Source organism: Gobius niger, assembly GCF_951799975.1.
Source record: "Gobius niger genome assembly, chromosome: 3".
Taxonomy (NCBI): Eukaryota; Metazoa; Chordata; class Actinopteri; order Gobiiformes; family Gobiidae; genus Gobius; species Gobius niger.
This window is the reverse complement of record NC_136854.1, coordinates 37,032,279-37,051,656: the sequence shown is the minus strand read 5'-3', so window position 1 is coordinate 37,051,656 and position 19,378 is coordinate 37,032,279. Positions and strand designations below refer to the sequence as shown.

At 39.4% G+C, this 19,378-nt stretch overlaps 1 protein-coding gene across 2 annotated transcripts in view; it reads left to right on the top strand.

Annotated features, from left to right (window-relative positions):
• Positions 1-19,378, top strand: part of LOC306960868 (nocturnin-like) — a 25,525-nt gene extending 6,147 nt beyond the window's left edge. The window contains exons 1-5 of one of the 2 annotated variants that reach the window (XM_079553466.1): positions 12,392-12,558; positions 14,471-14,577; positions 16,498-16,675; positions 16,979-17,310; positions 18,690-19,378. In XM_079553466.1, the coding sequence (XP_079409592.1) occupies positions 12,543-12,558; positions 14,471-14,577; positions 16,498-16,675; positions 16,979-17,310; positions 18,690-19,205 (1,149 nt within the window). In that variant the 5' untranslated portion in view covers positions 12,392-12,542 and the 3' untranslated portion in view covers positions 19,206-19,378. Of the gene's footprint in view, positions 1-12,391; positions 12,559-14,470; positions 14,578-16,497; positions 16,676-16,978; positions 17,311-18,689 lie in introns of those variants that run through there. The other variant, XM_079553467.1, reaches the window with a different exon arrangement.

The following is a 19,378-nucleotide window of genomic DNA, read 5'->3' as shown; positions in this document are numbered from 1 at the left end:
GATGGTCAAAATCACGTGGCTGGAGGATTGACCTATTGCACATGTTTTTAGTGGTAGGGGAAACCGGAGCACCCGGAGGAAACCTACGTAGACATGTGGAGAACAGGCAAACTCCACACAGAAAGGCCCCGTTCTGGTGGAACCCGGGACCTTCTAGCTGTGAAGCAGAGGCGCTAACCGCTGCGCTACTGTGCTGCTTTTTTATTGTTCCTTTGCAGCTTTTTCATGTTTTTTTTCTGGTCACCTTTTTGTGGCTTTTTTTGTCCCTTTTTTGTCGCTTTTTGTCACTTTTGGTTTTTTGCATTTTCGTCTCATTGTTGTTGCTATTTTAATTTTAAAGCAGTTTTGCAATGACAATGGCATTCCAGCTACAAGTATCTACTTCTAGTTGTATTTAAAGTGACACCACGTAGCATTTCACCCAACTGAATATACCGTAACACAAGGTGAGGTAAACTCCAGATGGGGCTGTTACAGCCTGTGTTCACTTTTTTTTACTGTCAGATCTACCAAAACGCATTTAATGCTGCTTGTCAGACTGAAATGAAGCATGTACTCACATATCAGCAAATACCTACAGAACTAACATTACAGACGACCAGAGCTCAAAGCATCAGACATGTGACTACAGATTGATCGATACAACAAGGTAAATGCTTGCTCTATAAACAGCAGTCAAACAGCTAACATAATACTTTAAACAGCAGACTATTACTCAACAATGCATTTACCCTAAGCACAAATATATGAGCATAAAAGAGTCGTTTAAGTCTTGCTAAGGTTACAACATTGTGTGTGTGCGTGCGTGCTGGAGGCGGGACACTACTCACTACTACTACTACTCACCAATAACTTGTTCTTTGTGGCAAAAATCTTAATCTATATGTGCCTGGGGGAGTATTTATATTTGTTGTATATAAGGTACCTCTTGTTACTATTACTTGATTGCACATTTTCCTGTCTATTTGCACCCCCTTGTTAGGGAATAAAATAATATCACTATTTATCATACTGGGTCATGCTGTATAGTCGTACTATCCCTGTGGGAGGAAGCGTCATACTGATAAGCAAGCAAAACTTTCAGTGGCTGAGGTTATGAGCGCCACAGTCAAGGCTACGACAGAGATAGTACGACTGTACAGCTTGACCCACAGCAGGGATTGTACGTGATAAATATAATGATTTTATTTTATTCTGTAACACCCCTGAGTGTTCGGATTTGAATGAGCTGATGTAACAAGTGAATTTCTTCATTGTGAGATCAAAACTACATTTATTATACATAGTAAAGACATGAGGTAATTAGTTATGATATAAAGTTAACTATAAAAATGAAAAATACACTTTCTTCTTGTTTCACTTGTCAAATAAATGACAGGAGCTTAGCCATTGATACCAGCCGTCCCTGAATACAAACAAATATTATCACACAGATATTTCTATTAGAGTAGGTACGTCTTCAGCTTTCCTCCATGGAGATGTTCATTCAAAGGCAGCCAAATGTATAATTCAAGTTGGCTAGGTCAACAACAATAATATTGCTATTATTGTTGTTGTTGCTGTTGTTATTATCGTCCTTATGTTGATGTATAGCAACCCATGTCTTATTCCTAGAAACAAAGTAAACTGATTCTAGCAACGGTATTGGTGCTGATGGCAAGCAGGGGCCGGCTGCTCGAGGATAGTCTCCTTCTGGTACTCCTGAATCTTGTCTCTTCTAATGCACGGCAGACACTTAGCAAAGGGTGGGCCGGTTGCTCGGGGGCTGCTACCCTCTGGCATCAAGTCGAAGAAGAAAAAAAAAAAAGTACCTCAACTCCTTTTAATACACATCATTAAAATTTAAATCTGGTTACAATGAGCATCAATCAAATCCATCTGTTACTATACTTCTCAGGAATAGATATGGGCTATGTTATATATCAGAATTAGAATCAGAATCAGTTATTATATACAATATAAATACTGTGTGGGTTGTGATGATGATAATTTTATAATAACAGTAATACTAACATGCTGATATATTGGATTATACACTTGTTATAAAGTGTAGCATTTTGTGAATGTTGACTTAAAGGAATAGGCCACCGTTTTTACATACTGAGATATGTTCTTACCTAACTGTAGCCGAGTTAATATATACCCGTCTGGTCTTTGTCCGTGCGCTCTGTCACGCAAACGGAGCACATACGCAGCCTCTCCCACATGTCATATAGCTCCAAAATAGCTCACGATAGAAGCTACCAAGCTCTTCCACGTGTTCCCTATTTAAATAAAGGTACGTGAAGTGTTTTCATGCGAAGTATATTTACACAGAAATGTAACATGTCGATTTTATAAGCAGATAAAAAGGGGTACTATATTGTGAGGCGTAATGATATGAGGAGCACAAAGTCCGCGCAGTAACTCCTAAAGACTTCCCCCGCTCACTTCCGTCAATAGAAGCTGCGTGTACAGAGCCAGCAGGGAACAGTTGAAGAAGCGTGGATAACTTGTGAACAATGCCTTTTACGTGCATCGTGCCGGGCTGTGATAACAAGCAGAAAGTATATGTGTAGTAATGTTTCACAGATTTCCAACTCACCCCGGACGACGACACAGGACTCAGGACCTCGACCATGAGGTAGGAATGCGCAGCACTTTCCGAAAATATATTTTCTGCTTGTTGTAAAAGGCTCTCTACAAGTCACGCAGCTTCTATTGACGGAAGTGAGCGGGGGAAGTCTTTAGGAGTTACTGCGCGGACGTTTTGCTCCTCGTATCATTACGCCTCTTTTTATAGTCCCCCTTTTTATTTGCTTATAAAATCGACATGCTACATTTCTGTGTAAATATACTTCGCATGAAAACACTTCACGTAACTTTATTTAAATAGGGAACACGTGGAAGAGCTTGGGAGCTTCTATCGTGAGCTTTTTTGGAGCTATATGACATGTGGGAGAGGCTGCGTATGTGCTCCGTTTGCGTGACAGAGCGCACGGACAAAGACCAGACGGGGATATATTAACTCGGCTATGGTTAGGTACGAACTCAGTATGTAAAAACGGTGGCCTATTCCTTTAATGTAATGCATTGTGGCAAGTTAGTTTAGCAACCACATGATTTAAATTACTTAATATATATGAATAGGGGTGGGAGTAAATAAGTTCGAGATCAACATTTTTTTTTTTTCATTTTGTTGGCCAATTATAGGGGCAAAGGAAGTGTGTGTTGTATGTAGAGGTAAAGATCTTGAGCACTGTCTGTATAGTTTTGTTCATGGCTCGAAATAAAATGTTCAATTCAATTCAAAAATAGGTCCACCTCCAACTCCACATTTAAAAAAGCTTTCTCTGTGTCTGTCTGGTCATTAGGAGAATGTTCTGTATTGAAGAGGACAGTATAATCCAAAATGTTACGCAGTTCGCCTTTTAAAGTAAAGAAATAAGTATTTTGAAAACAGCTGAAGCTTAATATATTGAATGTTTATGAAGAATTGTGCTGCTGTTCTCAAACCAGGTCAAACAGAACTGACTGAATGTAGATGTTTTCGAAGAAGCTCTAAAAAAGTAGTATAGGAAAAAGTATTCACAACAAAATCTAAGAGCAAACACCTAAACTGTGGCGTGCGGTCAGTCACCTGCAGTGGGATGTTTATGCTCAAATGAGGTCATACTGTGTTTGGTTAAAAAAAAAGTGATTAGCTTTGGACAATGACTGCACAAAGCATCATCTGTGAACTTACGGGAAAAGTTTGTGCGCGTTTGTGATGTTACTGGATGGTTTCAAAGAAAGTGCTATTGACTCTGGAAGTGTGACAGTACAGTCATCTGGGTCAACACGGACAACAGTTTAGTGTGATTTCATTTCAGTTCCTTCAAGGAAACACCAGATAATATAGGACGAGTACAGCTTTATTTTGAAGCTGATATTTATTTATTTATGTATTTATTTGAATGGGACAGTGCATATTAATGAACAGACAACTAGTGCTGTAAATATGCCGGATTTAGCTCAAGGTTGATTTCCATCCGCAGTCCCATGAGTATAGTAATAATATAATATAATATAATATAAAATTTAGTAAATATAAGATGAGTATTTGTTTCCGATTAGATATGAGCTCTATGTAGGTTAAAGGCCCTTCTGACGTTGAGTTTGTTTGCGTTCTCTGACCTGTATTTGAATAGTGCGTTTAAAAGTGGGACATGCCGTTTCATGAAGTCAAAAGCAATAGTTTTAGGAAGAGTAGGGAAAAGATAGTTCACTGAAATTGTATTAGTAACAATGGCTGCTCGCAACTGAATGAAAATTAAAATAGTTACAACTAGCAAATCGCAAATGACTGCAGTTATTTGGGAAGTAGTCCAACAAAGTATCCTATAAAATTAGACTAAAACTAAATTAAAAGTTGTTTTCGAGACTAAAACTATGACTGAAATGTCTAGATATTTTTCGTTGACTAAAATCAAAATGAAAATCATGCTCGTAGCGCCTCGTATCATTTACATCCACTGCCAAAGGAACAGGTTTGTGTTTTGTTCAAGCTCCATGAAGCAGAGGACCTTGATTAAATCTGATTATAATAAATATTCTGAATGCAAAGTTGACTTAGATTTAGTCGATTAAATTTACATGCAATCTTAGTCGACTAAAACTCAGCTCAGGTAAGAACATATCTCAGTATGTTAAAACAGTGGCCTATTCCTTTAAGTGCAACTGCTACTCCTACTATTACGAGTTATAATAAACATGGTAAATAGTCTCAACTTTTGTACTTTTCCACATACATTATGCATTAAAGCCACATTGTAAAAGTTTTAACCCTCATAAATAATATGCTGGCGATACCACAAGTCCTCCTTATGATCAATCCCATGATAAAAGAAAATAATAATTTTAAAAAATGCATGGTTTCTGGTAGGTTTTTCCGGATGGAGCGTACACGTAACCATGGAGACAGTTCCATCAGCAGTGCAAACCTACCAGAAACCCCCAAAACAATTGATTCTGGATCGTCAAAGAGGCCATCGGGATGAAGGCCAGCTGCTGGGTCACTGAAAGGCCAAATACGCATATCAACTTTTTTTCGGCATACAGTCAAAAATGACATAATGCACCTTTAAAGGGGGGGGTATTGTGCAAAATCGACTTTTTCAAGCTTTATTTCATGTTATTATGTCACTCCCTCATTAAAAACAAGCCTGAAGTGTTGCCTTGGCACATTCACGTATTTTTGAGTAATCTGTAAAAACTCTGATGGTGGCCATTGTAGGGATAGGTTTGCCTGAGTCCTCCTAGGAACGCCCCCACCTCCTGGAGACGCCTCCGAGCTCCACAGACAGCGTGTGGAGGCGGCGTGTCTGAAAGGGTCAGAGGTTCTTAAAGAGACAGAGGCCTATTTCAAGACATTCGCTACAGCCATTATGAGAGAGCAATTTTATACAAGGCAGTTATTCTAATTTACTGCATTGACAGACCAACAGAAGGTTTCGTCATCATTGTAGTGTGCTATAGACTGGTGCTATGTGATTGAAAAAAGCACAATACCCCCTCTTTAATGGGGCTAGAGGCAAGTTGGTCATTTTTATACTCATTACTGCCACCTCAGGTCTTACACGTAACTGCAGTCTCTATATTCAACTAGAGCATGACGGCACTTCGAACAGGTCTGAGTTCATTCTACACATTAGGACATGACTGGAACATGTAGGGGGAGGAAAATACTTAATTTTTTAATTTTTAAACTCTGTATAGTCCCTTTTAAGCATTTGGAAGCAGACCTAAACCTCATATTTGGGTTGCCTGTCAAAAATAAAACATAAAGGAGCAACATAAAACACCCGAAAAGAAAAGAAAACACCCAAAATGAAATAAATTTTTATTTTCTTATTCGTATTTTATCAGGGAAAATGTCAGGCAGTCTTGGCTTTAAATCTCTATAGTTAAGACCTGAATCACATTTCACCCTCAGACCACTCAATACCCCCTGATTCTGACCTAATTTTCTGCTCACACTGAGGAACAGCTTGTATTACGCTGTTGCGGTCAAGTGACGCTCCATCTCCTCCCATTCCCTTCACATCTCATTTGCTCTTATAATTATAATCCATGTGTCTATTGTACCGCAATAATGTGCTTTGAGAACAGGATATGACTCACGCTGCACAGCCCGTTCACCGCTTCACATCAGTGGACGCTCACAGGGATTATTTGACAACTATGCCGTAGGATTTCTGTACATCAGTTCTTTTTTAGTGTTTCTCCTTATCCCTGCACGTCTCTAATAGGTCAAAATTATCTTAAATGAGCATCAAACCAGGGATGAGGTCTGATGCCATACTGTACATTAAATTACCCTCCTATAACTCTAATTTTCTGTACAGTATTATGTTTTATTGCACCAAATATTCCCAGTCTTTCCAAGAACCTGTCTGTCTGTCTGTCTGTCTGTCTGTCTGTCTGTCTGTCTGTCTGTCTGTCTGTCTGTCTGTCTGTCTGTCTGTCCGTCCGTCCGTCCGTCCGTCCGTCCGTCCGTCCGTCCGTCCGTCCGTCTGAAAGGGGGCGTGGCTTCGCCGAGGGGGAAAATAGAATCTTTAGAGAAACACAATTTTTCACTCTTTTTTGCCATTTTCTGGTGGAATATCAACTTATTTATCACATACAAATAAAGTCAAGTGTAAATCGGGCCCATATGGATATTTTCTCACAGCAGATTGTTCAGTAGAAGTGAAAAAACGGCAGTTGTAGCAAGCGCTAGCTAACCGTTAGCATTAGCCCGATGCTAACATGTAGCATCAGGTAAGCATTCTCTGTTATTTATGTATTTATGGGCTGTTGAACCACTTTGCTCCTCTCCATGTCTTTGTATCTTTATTTAGTAGAAAACTTAATTCATAATTCGGCATTTGTTAAAGTAGTTTTTGAATAAATAGAGAAAGTTTAGATTTTTCTCCAAATTGTTTTCCCCCTTAACTGTTTTTAAACATGACCATATATGGGCGATTGCAGAGATGCCGTCTGTATCTATCCGTCTATCCATCCATCCATCCATCCAAACTGTAATGGAAGGTTAGGTTGCATTAATATGAACAACTCACACAGTTGGCTACTGACTGCAGTGTATTTTATTAGGATTAGGTGATCCAATCATAATTTCTGTCCCAGCCTTCATTAGTTACCGTTAGCATTAGCTTGCTGCTGCTAGCTTTAGCATACTGTTGCTGGCCGCGGCATTCTGCATTGAATTCCATGTTCTGAGCTTTAAATTGACATACAGCTTGCTGATATTCACTGAGATTTAATTGGTGAAAGTTGTGTTTTTAAAGGAAGTATCAGATATTTGTTGCCGATATCGTATTATTTTGGGTATCGGCTCCGATATCCGGTACCAGTATAGGATCGGTGCATCCCCTGTTTTAATAAGAGGGCTAATCCAGAAGTTAACAGGCTCTAAACAAGTGGAAGTAAATGTACACATCTGTATGTTGTGAGGTGCTGCTCCTCAGTGTTATTACTAAAGTTGAGACGGCATACACAGAAAGAGGACTTGTAGAGATGGAATGTTAATTTTAGCGTACCATTTTAGCGTACCATCTCTACAAATCATTCAAAGTACCATCTCTACAAATCATTTCTGTCTAATAGCTAATTTCTTCTTTTTTGTATTGAGTGAGTTAAGGAAAAATGTTTGGGCGATCTGGGTCCGCAATCTTGAATTGTGTCACGGATTTACTTGAACCAGATTTTAACATGCTGCTGCTTTATTTCCAGTGAATAAAACCCACAGGTTCTTCCCTTCCTTTTTTCTGGTAGTTGCAGTTGCATCTTGTATGCACTGTGACATGTTATACTGTACACTCTCCCCCCTCTCTCTCTTTGCACAGCGAGAGCCAGACATGAGTCATCGATTCGTAGGTAGCCAAGCGATTATAGTCTAATCGGAGCACGCTTGTGACGTCTGAGTAACCTGGAGGGGGATTGGAAATATCCAGTGTGGGCCAGTGTTCATTTTGACGGCATATTTTAATTTAGTTTTAGTCTTAGTGTTTTGACGAAAATGTAATTACATTTTAGTCAAGATTTAGTCTAAGAAATATCTTCAATTTTAGTCTAGATTTAGTCGACTAAATTTGCAAGTAAATTTAGTCGACTAAATTTAAGACAAATTTAGTTTGCATTTTTAATATTCATAATAATCATATTTAATCTTGTTCCTCTGCTTCATGGAGCTGCTCCACATGAACAAAGCTCAGAGCTGATCCTTTGGCAGAGAATTTACATGACATGAGGCTCTTTCAGGCGGTCAATAGAAGTTTGGATGATTTTAGTCTCTCCTTTTCATTTTCATTTAGTCTTATTTTAGTCGACTAAAATATCTGGACAATTTAGTCATAGTTTTAGTCCAATTTAAAATAAAGACTAAATATTTTTTTACTTTAATTAACACTGAGGGCTTAAGTGGGAGAAAATATAAGAGGACATCATTTTTGCAAACATGATTGTTGTTGATTTTCAGGTTTTGGGGCCAGTTTGCTCTCCTAACATAAGCTTTCATTTAGTCTACTCTAGATAGGGCCAGGACTTTTTTTCCCCATTAATTCCGATTAAGTAATCATGTAATGCAATTAAAAATAATAATTGAAATTAATCACTTAACTTTAACTGCGGCACAGACACTTTTTCGATTTCCTTTTTGCTGCAACACGTTGCTTAGGGACAAACACTGTGTAAAGCTAAATACAATTTTACTGTCAAACTTGTTTATTCACACCGTTGATATGACACATTTGGTGGAGCCATTAATGGGCGAACTGGGCGTGGAATTGGTAAAAAGGTGCGCCAATGACATGCAGGTGTGGCGCTGGAAGAGCACATTTTTTTTAATTTTTGACCGTGCTTGTATTTTTGACTACTAAAAAAAACAATACTCTTTCATACTCACCCTGTACGTAAATAAATGGATTGGTATATCCAACCGCACCTCTTTGAATTTTCATAGTATTTTTACGCAGTTGTTATTTATCTTGGGGCAACCAGCAACCAAAAGCACCACTTCACATTAGACACACTTTTTCTATTCTTGGCATGGGCTGTTTTGAAACGGTGTGGTATGCCGTAATAAATAAACAGACGTAGTGATCCTGGTTTAACACTGAAGCGGAAACTTACTTAGCGCATGTTTTAACTTCTCGCTAAGAGAAGTCATTGTTGTGAAACTACAAATTGTGATACAGCAGTTTTTTGTGTGTGTTTTGCTGAAGAAGCTAAAGGTTTTTTTGTTTGTTTTTTTACAATTGTGGCATCTATTAGTTGTCTTAAAAGTGTTATCATTTGCAAATAAAAGTACTTTTCAAGGGGTGGCAGAAAAGATGGTAGTGGCTGTCTGAAGAAGGCTCCGCCGAAACGTTATAGATAGAATTAATATATCTTCGACATTTGCTGCCATGCGGCTTTTTGGAATTTTGAATTCTGATTTAACTCTTAGAATCGGATATATCTTTATTGTCATTGGGAAAGGAATCACTGCGAAATACACAATCCCTTGCATAACAGCATGAAATACAGTGGGTTGCGTAAACTTTACAACATTTTGTCACGCTATGGACCATAAACATGAATATATTTAATTGAAATTTTATGTGAAAGACACACATTAAGTAACACACAATCGTGAAGTGAAATGAAATGTATACATTATTTACATTTTTTTATTAAATAAAAAACTGAAAAGTGTGATGTGCAAAAGTATAGGCCCCCTGTCCTTTTACTGCAAACAATGGTTTTCTTTTCAAAAATGTCATAAAGGCCAGATTTGTACGAGTAATAGTTGTTCTGACGACAGTTTCCCCCACCTGACCTGTAGCTCTCTGCAGTTCATCCAGGGTCATCATAGGCTTCTTGGTAACAGCTCTGGTCAGTGCTGTCCTTGTTCGGTCAATAAGTTTAGGAGGACGGCCGGGTCTTGGTAGGTTTGCAGTGATGCCAAACTCTTTTCATTCCTGGGTGGTGTATTTAACTGTACTCCGAGAGATGTTCAAAGCTTTGGAAATCTTATTATAACTTAACCCAGCTTTATACTTCACAATAACTTTATCCCGGACCTGTCTGGTGTGTTCTTGGACTTCATGATGCTTCTGCTCCACAATAGTCTAGACCTCTGAGACCATCACAGAGCAGCTGTATTTGAACAGACATTAGATTACACAGAGATAGACTCTATTTAGTCATTGGGTCGACATGTGATCATTCAGAAATCATCAGGCACTTCTGAAGGCACTTGGTTGGAAAAGGAAAGGGGCCTATACTTTTGCACATCACACTTTTCAGTTTTTATTTACATTTTTTTTTATAAATTTCATTTCACTTTACTATGAAGTGTCACTTAGTGTGTCTTTCACATGAAATTTCAATTAAATATATTTATGTTTATGGTCCATAGTGTGGCAAAATGTCGAAAAGTTAAAGGGGGGCCCATACTTATGCATACCACTGTACATGTGGTGTGTGTCTTTTCTCAGAGAGTTAGTATTACAAATAATTGCATTTTTATTGCACCTTATGTTAAATAATATATTATTTTATTTAGGTAATATTTTTGCCAGGTCACTAAAAATCTCAATACATTTTTCACCTTGTTAAATAAAGGTTAGATTTTTTTTTCTGGGGTTGTCTGTGCTGTGTTAAATGGGAATGTTAAAAATATCACTTATCAATTAGTCAGTAAGTAGTATTAACTCTTACTATATATATTTACTTTATATATTTACTCCAGTAAGAGTAATAATGTTACTCTTACTGGAGTAAATATTTTGGTAACTGCCCCATTGCCAAAAAATACAGCACTTTTTTATATTTATGAATTTGAAATGTTGTTCTAGTTAAAGCCAGTCTGCATAACATTCATGTTTTTATACAACTAAACTTCACAAAACTAGTAATAATCAAACAGACTAGGGACACCGAACGTACTCCTAATAACACCAGCAATTTCAGCAGTTAGTTTAAAGTAAAGCTTTCGTTAGAGGACCTATTGAAACATGTATTTGAAACTAGATACAGACGGCATCGCGTCTTCGACGGGGGCGTGGCCTCACTGAGGGGGAAAATTAAATCTTCAGAAATCTTCACAATTTTTTACTCTTTTTATCCATTTTCTGGTGAAATATAAACTTATTTATCACATACAAATAAAGTCAAGTCTAAATCTGGTCCATATGGATGTTTATTCACAGCAAATTGTTCAGTAGAAGCAAAAAAACGGCAGTCGTTGCTAACGTTAGCATTAGCACGACGTTAGCATGTAGCATCATGTTAGCGTTCTTCATTATTTATGGGCTGTTGAACCACTTTGCTCCTCTCCATGTCTTTGTATCTTTATTTACTAGAAAACTATATTCATAAATCAGCATTTGTTGATTTTTCTCCAAATTGTTTTCCCCCTTAACCCCTTAACTCCCACCTGAACCGAGCACATTTTCTCCAGTTTGGCTTTACCCCAGTCCAAAAGCTTCTGGGAAAAAAGCTGTGAAAATAGCAATAAAACTGAGACGAAAACAATGATGGAAATGTGACAAAAAAGTGAGAAAACATTGACAAAAAAGTGACGAGAAATCGATGAAAAAGTGGCAAAAATGTCACAAAAATGTCACAAGAAATTGACAAAAAATTGACAAAAAATTGTCGAAAAAATGACAAAAAGTGACAAAAAAATTACCAAAATGTGACAAAAATGTGATCAATTTTTTACAAAAAAAGACAAAAATGTGACCAAAAAAAGACAAAAATGTGACAAAAAACACAAAAATTTGATTTAAAAAAATCGACAAAAAAATGACAGAAATGTGACAAAAAAATTACAAGAATGTGACAAAAAATGACAAAAAAGTTACAAAAATGAGTTGAATACCCAACAAAAAAATGATGGAAAAAAAATCTGATGTCGTGAGGAAAAAGATCCTCTCGGTTCAGGCGGGAGTTAAGAGGTTAACTGGTTTCAAACATGACCATACATGGGCGATTCCAGAGATGCGGTCTGTATCTATTGAAAGTTTTGGAAACCTTATGTTTGGCTTCATGTAGTTATGGAAAGCGGCAATATCTCCATGGAGACGAGCTGGTGACCGTCCCTCTCCCTGGAAAGTAAAGATTCACGCTTTCTCAAGATAATTCCACCAACAAAACACAGTAATTCCATTGAACCTTGTATTTATTGCAAAAATGTTACGCAGTTTAGCTTTAAATTGCTTAAATTCCCGGTTAAAATGATGATGTCATGTGCACATGCCTCAGTGTTTTGCCGTTCTCTCTCGTGCACATGGCCCAGTGTGGCCTGATGACGTCAGGACTTCCTCACGTCCCTCTCTCTCTCTCTGACTCCTCCCCCTCGGCTTTAAAGGCAGCGCACGGCTCAGGTTTCCTCACACACAGAACCAGCCACGCGCATTTGTCACCGTCTCCTGCTGCAGTGACAACACAAACTGTACTTTCCCCCGCGACTGGGCCATCAGCAACACATGACACAGCCGAATAAACAAAGGACCGTGTAGACGAATCGCACAAAGATGGAGACTGTGATGGGTAAGAGAGGAGAGTGCTGTTATTCTGTGTTTTTCTGCGTGATTTTGCAGGTTAACACAGGATTGATTTTTGTCTTTGTTTTGGACTTGCTCGGCTGTTTTCGTGCTTTGCCAATCTATGGTTAGAATGACCCCAAAACGTAAAAGCTGTAATCTTTCCATTTATAGCTGTGTGGTTATGGTTTCGAGGCTGCATGAAAGACATATACAAGGCCAGAGAAACCGCATTTTTGTTGAGATTAAAGACTAGGGCTCGATGATGCACAGATTGAACTGGCAAAAACAATCTTTAAGTAGAACAGGGATTGTTGTTATTGCGATTACTACGCTGGCACTGCTGCTTCACTACAGCAAATAGTGTCTTTCTGAGCTGCAGGTATTTTGCAGAATGATTTTGCAATGCGATGCTTTTGTGAATACAATCTCGATTTCTCAAGGTTGGGGTCAACACTTGGCAGCCTAGTTTTTTGTTTTGTTTTTTTGTTTTTGTTTTTTTCGTTATCAGTTGCTTTTTCAGCCCTTTTTTTCGTTGCCTTTTGTGCCTTGTTTTTGTCTCTCCTTTTTTGCGTTTTCGTCACTTTTGATACATTGTGTTTTTATTTTTCCGGCATCTTTTCATCACTTTGTGTTTTTGTTGCTTTCCCTGGCACGTTTTTGTCGCTCTTTAGTCGTGTTTTTGTCACATTTTTGAAGCGTTTTGGTCGTGTTTTCGTTGTTTGTTTGCCGTTTTTGTTGCTTTTTGAACACTTTTTTTGTTGCTTTTTTGTCATTTTTATGATTGCGTTATTGTTGCTTTTCCGGGTAAGTTTCTGTCGCTTAGATTTGTTGCTTTTTTGTTGTTTTTTCCAGTCATGTCTTTGTCTCACATTGGTTGCGTTTTTATTCTCGTTCTTGTCGCTATGTTGACAGGTTTTTTTTTGCAAGAAGCTTTTCAGATTTGGGTAAAGCCAAAGTGGAGAACATTTGCTCAGTTAAGGCCAAGTGTATGGAGTTAGTTATTCAGTTTGTCGCGCAGTGTGCAGGATGGATCATTAAAGGGGCTAGATGCAAGTTAGCCATTTTATACTCACTACTGCCACCTCAGGTCATATGTGTAACTGCACCTTCTGTATTCAGCTCGTGCATGACGGCACTTCAGACCCGAAGTAACAACTTTTTGAGTGACAGTGCAGGATTTTAGAGGCAGTTGTGAACAGGTCTGAGCTCATACTACATAGTAGAACATGGCTGGAACATGTATGGGAAGAAAAATACTTAATTTAACATTTTTAAACTCCTTATAGTCCCTTTAACATTTGAGAGGGGACAGAAATATTAATCATAAAACATAGCTGAGAAAGGAGTGCATGTGCAGAAAACATATTTGTTGTTTGTTTGGAAATATTTGTGGGCGTCAAAAACATAACACCTTTTTGCGTGAGGAAATAAAACCATAACCAGTTTTATTAGGGAATAGTTTTAATGTCCCAGGCAGGTGGCTAAACAACACACGCAAAACAAAACAAAAAGATTGCTCTACTTTTCTGATGTGATGTGAATGAGGAAATGAATGTGTGAAATCTTGTTGGTGTGTCTGTGCCTCATCGGAGTTAATGACCTTGACCGACTTGAGCACATGGCACAGGACTATCAGCGAGGTGTGATTTCTGCAAACTTCAGCCTGTATTTACAAGTCAGGAGGTTATCTGGCTTTATTACAATAAACATCCGCTATCACATGGCCAACTGAAAAAAAAAACATGCTTGTACTGGGGGTTGCACTGGTTGTAGTAGCAGCAAGAAGTGGTAATAATGGTGATGTTAGATGAGAGTAGTTTTTTTTTGTAGCCCCCATCTTACCATCTCTGTTGCATTGATTTATGTATTTGCATGTTTATTCCCTGTTAACTGGATGCCTGTTTCTGTGCCTCCAGTGTGTCCGATGGGTGGAGGGGCGACGCGGCTCTACAGCGCCCTCAACCACACCCAGGCCCTGCCAGAGCCCCGAGCTAACTCAACCCTGGACAATGCTTTCTGCAAGGTAACTACTTCATACACGTTGTAGTAGTGGTAGTAGCAGTAACGGTGGAGGTAGAAATGGTCCAGATGCTGTTAGCCGTAGTTTCAACCTGTCACGTTGTTGTCGAAGGAGTAGAACCTTCTTAAACATCCAGTTATATAAAAATATAGTCCAATCCATCAAACCATTTGGATTGTCTTGGCCTGACATTGTTGTGGCATTTCTCATTAACTTAAGACTATCGTGAAGTGAAATAAAGAGTCAGTGTGTGCACTAGGGCTGAAAGATATATCGTGTGTAATATATATATATATATATAGAGAGAGATATGAACATTCAATACATTCATATCGAAAAAGCAAGATAGATGTTCATCAATAAAACTGCACTCTTTTGTATTATGTTTTGATTTTTCAGAATAATGCTTGTTTTTCACCATAGTAATATAGTATCGTATCGATATCGAGATATCTGGCACGAATATCGAGATATGAAATTTTGTCCATATCGTTCAGCCCTAGTGTGCACATGGATAACACAGAGCATCTGCATCTGAGTATTTTTGCCAAACGCATGAAGTACCGGTACATCCAGTAGTGAGTCAAGGAGGAGCTCTGTTAAGATGAGAACTGCCCTTGAGTGGCATCCAGCTCGTGAGCATATCAAATCAAAGATTGGCAAGATGGCCTAGTTGTTTTACCACAGAGCCACACAGAGGGCGGTTCCACAAGTGCACAGGTATTTGAAATCTCCACAGCCACAGAGAAATCTCTGCCAAATTCTGATTTCATAAGCAACAGGGAAATAAAACATCCATGCATATTAATAACAGTGAAACTCTGTCAGGCAACTACATGTTTTGTGGTGAAACTGTTTAAAGGTGCTACAGTATAAAAACACAGTGAAGCTGCGTGTTAGTTTCATGCCGTTTCATCCCGTTCATATGACGACTGAAAGTATTTTACCTGCTTTCTTGTAATTTTATGCAACTGTGAAGCACTTTGAGTTATGTATGAATTGTGCTCTACAAATAAACGTGCCTAAAAAGTTGCATAGTGCACCTTTAAAGTCAATACAATCTTAAATCTTAGACTAAATCCTTCATAAAGTACAACACTGGGCTGCATTAGTAATGGTATGGCTATCTGGAAAAGTTAAATACTGGCTAGACCAGATGTAAGTATTGCTAAATAATATAATTGTTATTTGAGCAGTTTAGTTTTAGCCACTGAAGATAAGTGGAAGAGAAACAATGCCCAAAAGGAGTTCGCAGAAACTTCATCATACTAGTGCCACTAACTGCGTACTGAAAGGTTGTGTCCAAGGAGGCAAAAGTGAAACTAAATTAGGATTGAGAACTAAACTAGAGCCAAGATGAAATCTTCCACTAGTGATACTACTTGTCGCCCTGAACTGTGACCGGATTAGCTAAGATTAGCCAAGACTTCAACAAGGTTAAATTGCTGCGCTCAATTAGCACTAAACCCTGGATTAAACAAATGAATGAGAGATCTAATGTGTATTTATTTCTAGCGAAGGAGTTTAGAAGCCATCATTTGCTCTTCAGCTCTTTCCAAGTAGCTCCCTAAAGGCTTTCTGCATTTCTACATGGACTTGTTGTGGGTCACAATATGATGCATGGGAGTCACTTTCCTTTAAGTATGATGAAATATCAGCTTGGCCAATAACAGAATGTAATCTTATAGTGAAATATCCTGAAAGCATGAAATGTTTTCAGTTATTTTTGATTAAGTAAAACTAGTGGAGGGGGCAAAGGATTGAGACTCCTGCTCTAACGTCCAACAAAATCCTTTATTTAAACAGTGAGGGTCTTTTCACACAGAAACCAGTAGGTTATTGCTGGATAAACACTTGAATATGGACACATCCTCAGCTTCAGTCCGTGCCACTGATACTAACAGACTTCCGTGTCTCTGCCAGGAGCACAGGGGGTCCATTGTGCGCTGCTCAGATCCCGAGGAGCTGCTGCGACAGTGTGAAGACGCCCTCAGGGACCGGCCGCCCAGATTTCACAGAAACTTCATTCACGTAAATCAGGAGGGGAACAGCGCTCCCGGGGGGCGTTTCCGAGTGATGCAGTGGAATATACTCGCTCAAGGTAAACCTGCGCTACTTTGTGATGTTTTTTGACTGGTTAGAAGAGAAACTTTTTCATCTCAAAACATTTTTCCTACTTCCTGGCATAAAATACATATAATCCCTCTTTCAACTTCTGAGTACTTTATTTCTGTGTTTTTGAAGACAGAACAACATGTAAAAAATAAAATAAGTTCTGCTATGTGGACTCCAAACTCGTGCAGCCCTAGTTTGCAACACAACCTTGCCTGTCACTATAGACGGATAATCCTAAATGCACCTCATGACCGAGTCCCTAATCCCTCTGTCTCCTGCTCTCGTCCAGCTCTAGGTGAAGGATTGGACAGTTTCGTGCAGTGCCCCCTAGAGGCGCTAAGCTGGTCCCAAAGGAAATACCTGATCCTGGAGGAGATCCTCACTCACAGACCTCACATCCTGTGCCTGCAAGAGGTGGACCACTACTTTGACACCTTCCAGCCCGTTTTAGCTGAACTGGGCTACAGCAGTAACTTCTGCCCCAAGCCCTGGTCGCCGTGCCTGGGCGTCGAGGGCAACAACGGACCGGACGGCTGCGCCCTTTTCTACGATCAGTCGGAGTTCGAGTTGCTGGACAGTGTAAACATCCGGCTGTCTGCTATGAGGTTACCCACCAATCAGGTTAGCTGGCATTACGGGAGCGTTGTTTTCATAACAACATTAAGAACACAATGTGCAGTGCTGCCCAGTGTAATTGTTTTTTTGTATCATTTCTACTTTACAATTGGAGAGTCCTGACTCATTAACAATACAACCGCCTTCCCCTGAGGCAGTGTAATCTTAAGCTGTGGTACTGCTGCTTCATATACTGTATTTTAAAAGATATTTTCTGGTGCAACAGTTATGATTTGAAAGTATGTACAGAGTCAATTATCAGCTCTGCAAACCCATAACAGTGGCCACACCGCTTCCGTCAGTCTACCCCAGTGCAGCTGTGGCTATAATAGTAACTTACCACCGAGGATGGAGTGAATGAATAATGCAAAAAAAAAAATGTAAAGCTGAGTGTCCAGAAAAGCGCTATTTAAAATCAATGCATTATTATTATTATAACAACGCCGCCCAAGAAGTGACTTCCTGTTTCGATCCAGCACACCAAAATAAAAGCACCATCTTATGCATTAGTTCAGAACTTCATTAGTTCAACTTTCTTTCTGCCTAACTAATAACAGACAAAACACTTACAATGTGTGTATTTAATTATAATGTTGCAAGTACCTGCTGAACTAATCAATGAGACCAGCTGTGTGCTTTTATTTTGGCGCGCTGGATCGAAACAGGAAGTAGCGTCTTGGGCAGTGTTATGATTTGAAGTGATGCACAGAGTCGATTGGGCGGCACGGTGGCACAGCGGGCTGGACAGGGCTTTTCTGTGGAGTTTGCATGTTCTGCCTATCTGTGTAGCTTTCCTCCGAGTACTCTGGTTTCTCCTACCACTAAAAAACATGTACAACAGTCCAGGATAAATGACGTGTTAGGTCTGGCCCAGGTGTGCGGCCGCGCTTCCGTCAGTCTACCCCAGGTTAAACTTCATGTGAAAAGCACTATACAAACAAGCTTCCATTCCTTAATAATTAAATTTGTCGTTTGTTATTTATCTCAGCCTCTGATCAATCAAAACAAAAAAGACACTATTAATAAAGTATAATTTTACTTTAGTTCACTTCAGCTGATGAATGCAGCAGTTTTTGTTTCAAAATGGAAAGGCCCAGAAATGAGAAAATGACTGTAAACCCTGACAAAAAATCTGCATTTGACAGTGGAAAAAGCTTTAAATAAACTTGGAAAATAAAGACATTGCTTGACAATTTTACTGCAATCCAAAACTTATGGTCTAAAATACATTTAACTGCAGTTTTGTCTGAAATTGTACACAATATTTTACCCAAAAGTCGCCTAATGTAAATGCAGGGTTTACACAGGCAGAGGCCCAAACAAAAACTACTGTACACTTCAAGTTACTCTTTTCTTACCACCATTTTTGTTTTGTCTCCTCCCAGGTTTCCGTGGTGACGATGCTGCGTAGTCGTGGTAGCGGCAGGTGCTTGTGCGTCGCCGTGACCCACCTGAAGGCTCGAGCGGGATGGGAGTGGCTCCGCAGCGCTCAGGGCTCGGACCTCCTCAGGCACCTCCAAAACCTGGTCCAGAAACACAGCCCCAACTCTGACCCCAGCCAGGACGTCCCGCTGCTGGTGTGCGGGGACTTCAACGCCATCCCGTCAGAGGAGGTGTGCCGCCGCTTCACCACCTCGCTGTTAGGGCTGGACTCTGCGTATAAAAAGCTGAGCCAGGACGGATCAACGGAGCCGGAGTTCACCACGTGGAAGATCAGGCCGAGCGGGGAGTGTTGCAGCACCCTGGACTATATCTGGTACGCCAAAGACTCGCTCAGAGTAGAGACGGTTTTGGACATGCCCACAGAGGAGCAGATTGGCCCCAACAGGCTACCGTCCTTCAATTACCCGTCAGACCATCTCTCTCTGGTTTGTGACTTTAGCTTCAAGGAAAATGAGTGAACCTTCGGAGCTGGGACTGAAAACAATTCAAATATTTTTGCACCTGATTCTGGTTCTTTCCTTGTTTTTGATGTAAGTGTGAATGGAGGAGGCACAAACACTGCACTGTGTTAATTTGCACAAAAATGTTTTGTATCATATGCTCTTTAATTATTGTAATGGCATTGTACCTC